Source organism: Nothoprocta perdicaria, unplaced genomic scaffold (assembly GCF_003342845.1).
Source record: "Nothoprocta perdicaria isolate Ctin4 unplaced genomic scaffold, notPer1 scaffold_419, whole genome shotgun sequence".
NCBI lineage: Eukaryota > Metazoa > Chordata > Aves > Tinamiformes > Tinamidae > Nothoprocta > Nothoprocta perdicaria.
In genome coordinates, this window is record NW_020455665.1 from 292,130 (window position 1) to 294,736 (window position 2,607).

Sequence of the window (2,607 nt, forward strand, 5' to 3'; positions counted from 1 at the left end):
TCGGTACCGGCCCCGGGGCTCAGCTCCTCGGTACCGGCCCGGATCCCCCTGCTCCTCAGCACCAGCCCCGGGGCTCAGCTCCTCGGTACCGGCCCAGATCCCCCTGCTCCTCGGTACCGGCCCCAGGGCTCAGTCCCTCAGTACCAGCGTGGATCCCCCAGTCCCTCAGTACCGGCACCGGGGCTCAGCCTCTCAGGACCAGCCCGGTATCTCAGCCCCTCGGTACCGAACCATCTCCCTCAGCCCCATCCGTAGTGGCCCCGCGCTCTCCCAGCCKCCCTGGCCCTTCTGTTCCCGGGATTTCCCCTGCTCCCCCCAGAGCCCAGACCTCCCGTCGCCCCCCATCCTGCCTCTCCCAGGCCCACCTCAACACGAGCTGACATTCCTGCAATCCCTGGGATCCTGCAGCCCCTGGAACCTGCCCCCCAGCTCCCCCGTCCCCCTTCCTGCAATCCCAGCTCCCCATGATCCCACAGCCCCAGGGAAGCTCCTTCCCCAGCATCTCCCTCCCTCTGCTCCCCCCTTTCCGCACTCCCCCGGCTCCTGCATCCCTGTGATCCCCCGGCCTCGGGATCCCCTCCGTGGGTACGTGCCCCTCGTGCACCCCCAGCCGCTCCGGGAGCCGGGACCCTCACAGCCCATTCCCACGCCGCTGCCCATTCCCAYGCCATCCCGGGCAGACAGTGCCCGCCCGTGCTGCCCTGCTCCCCCCAGCCAGACCAGGCACCAGGCATCCGCTCTGTTATTTATTCAAGACCATCGTATAAAAAACTCCAGTGTCAGAAAGCTGTACAAAGTGCCAGGGGACAAACARCCCCACACCAGGGGGGCAAAAACAGCCCCATGCTGAGAGGGGGGGCACCAATGTCCGTGCGGGACCCCCCGAGGGGCAGCTCCCGCTGCCCGGGCACCTCCAGGCGCCGGCTCCATCCGACGCTGTGTCCCTTCCAGCAGGACACGGTCCCCCWTGGGGGGGGTGTGGGGGGTTCCAGCCCCTCCGGCCGCTGCCATCCAGTCCCTTTGGAGCGGCCGGGCGCTCCCGGCACATCCCAGAGCCCCTTCCCGCGGCGGGCGGCCTCCCCGGGCGCYGGCGCCGCTCCGGGCGCTCCCGAATCCCCACGAGTCCTTGGCGGGCGGCGCTCAGAGCCCGGGCGGCACCAGCAGCGGCAGCAGGAGGCTGAGCAGGGCCAGGGGGCTGGTGGCTCTCATGGCCGCGTTGTGGCCCACGCTGCGCAGCACGTGGGCRGCCGCGTCGTCTGCGGGACGGGCAGAGAGGCCGGCCGTGAGGATGGATTCTCACCCCCAAAAAAACACAACAAAAAAAAAMCCCAACAAAAACAGGATATTCCCGCCCCTTTCCCTCCCCCACAGGCCGCTAGCCTACCTGCCTGGATCCGGCCTTTCCGGGTGGCAGCCGGGAATGGYGGTGCCGGAGCTGGGGGAGCAAACGGGGGGCGATGGAGCCGTATCCCGGCCGGAGCACCCACACCCCAGCCGTGACTCAGCCCCGGGAGCGGCGGCGCCGGGCGCCGCTCCAGAGCCTCCCGGCGGATACTCACTGCCTCGGCCGGCCACCGTCACCTTGAGCTTGAGGCAGCTCTCGCCGTGGTGCCCGATGGGTTTGGCTGCGGCACAGGGGGGCAAAGGGGGGGTCAGGCTGGCGCGGGGAGCAGCCGGCGGGGGGCACGGGCGGGGGGCCGCACTCACAGATGTAGTAGTAGCTCTGCCCCTCCTCGAACTCCTTGCCCAGCGGCAGCGGCGTGAAGCGCTGGAACTTCTCGGAGAAGCGCTCGGGGCCGTGGGGCGCGCGGGGCCGGTCGCACTGCCAGCGCAGCTGCGCGGGCGAGCCTGGCGTGCACGCCGCGTGCTCCGCGCGCCCCACCAGGTAGAGCGCGTAGCGCTCGCCCGCCGCCCCGCCGCGCCCCTCGTAGTGCGGGCAGATGATGTCCAGGTGGTCGTTGAGGTGCACGGTCACCGCGTAGTCGCCCCGCAGCAGCCTGGGGGGGCAGTGGGGCAGGTACTGCCCGTGCTCGGGGTTCCCCCGCACAGGGGGTGCCCGTCCGTCCCYCCTTAAGCCCCTCGGGGAAGGGGGGCAAAAGGCCCAGGGGGGTCCCAGGTTAAAGCGGCCAGGTTGGGCCCCCCGTCGCGTTGGTGGCTGCGGAGCGGGGTGTCCCCGTCCCCCCCCCCGTGCGGAGGCGCCGCCCCCCCGCGCCGAGCCAGCTCCGTGTTTGTCAACACGCTCCCCGTGCCCCGGGGCTGGCGCGGCGCCCGCGCCGTCGGGGAAGGAAGAGGCCCCCGGGCAGCAGCGCTGGGAAAGGAAAGGGAAGGGAAGCGAAGGGAAGCGAAGGCCCCCCCGCACCGCACCTGGGCCCGGCCGCGCTCCCCGGGCTCCCCCGCGGCTTCAACCCCGGCGCCCCCAGCCCCGTCCCGGACAAAGGAGGCGGCGACGGCGGCGCTGCCCTCCCCGCACCGACGGCGCGGCCCCGGCGGGGGGGTCCCGGCGCTCACCTGGGGTTGGAGCTGTTCCAAAACACCGTGTGCCGCTCGGCGGCCGCGGCGCAGCACAGCGCGAGCAGCGGCACCGCCAGCGCCGGTACCGGCACCGCG

General features: G+C 72.2%; 1 protein-coding gene across 1 annotated transcript in view; it reads right to left on the bottom strand.

The window, feature by feature from the left end:
• Positions 1-1,140: 1,140 nt before the first annotated feature.
• The window catches only part of EFNA1 (ephrin A1), a 2,667-nt gene continuing 1,200 nt past the window's right edge, over positions 1,141-2,607 (bottom strand). Inside the window, exons 2-6 of the mRNA XM_026045970.1 lie at positions 2,509-2,592; positions 1,708-1,997; positions 1,560-1,625; positions 1,385-1,435; positions 1,141-1,256 (exon numbers count right to left, since the gene is read on the bottom strand). Coding sequence (XP_025901755.1) covers positions 1,141-1,256; positions 1,385-1,435; positions 1,560-1,625; positions 1,708-1,997; positions 2,509-2,592 — 607 coding nt within the window. The remainder of the gene's footprint in view (positions 1,257-1,384; positions 1,436-1,559; positions 1,626-1,707; positions 1,998-2,508; positions 2,593-2,607) is intronic.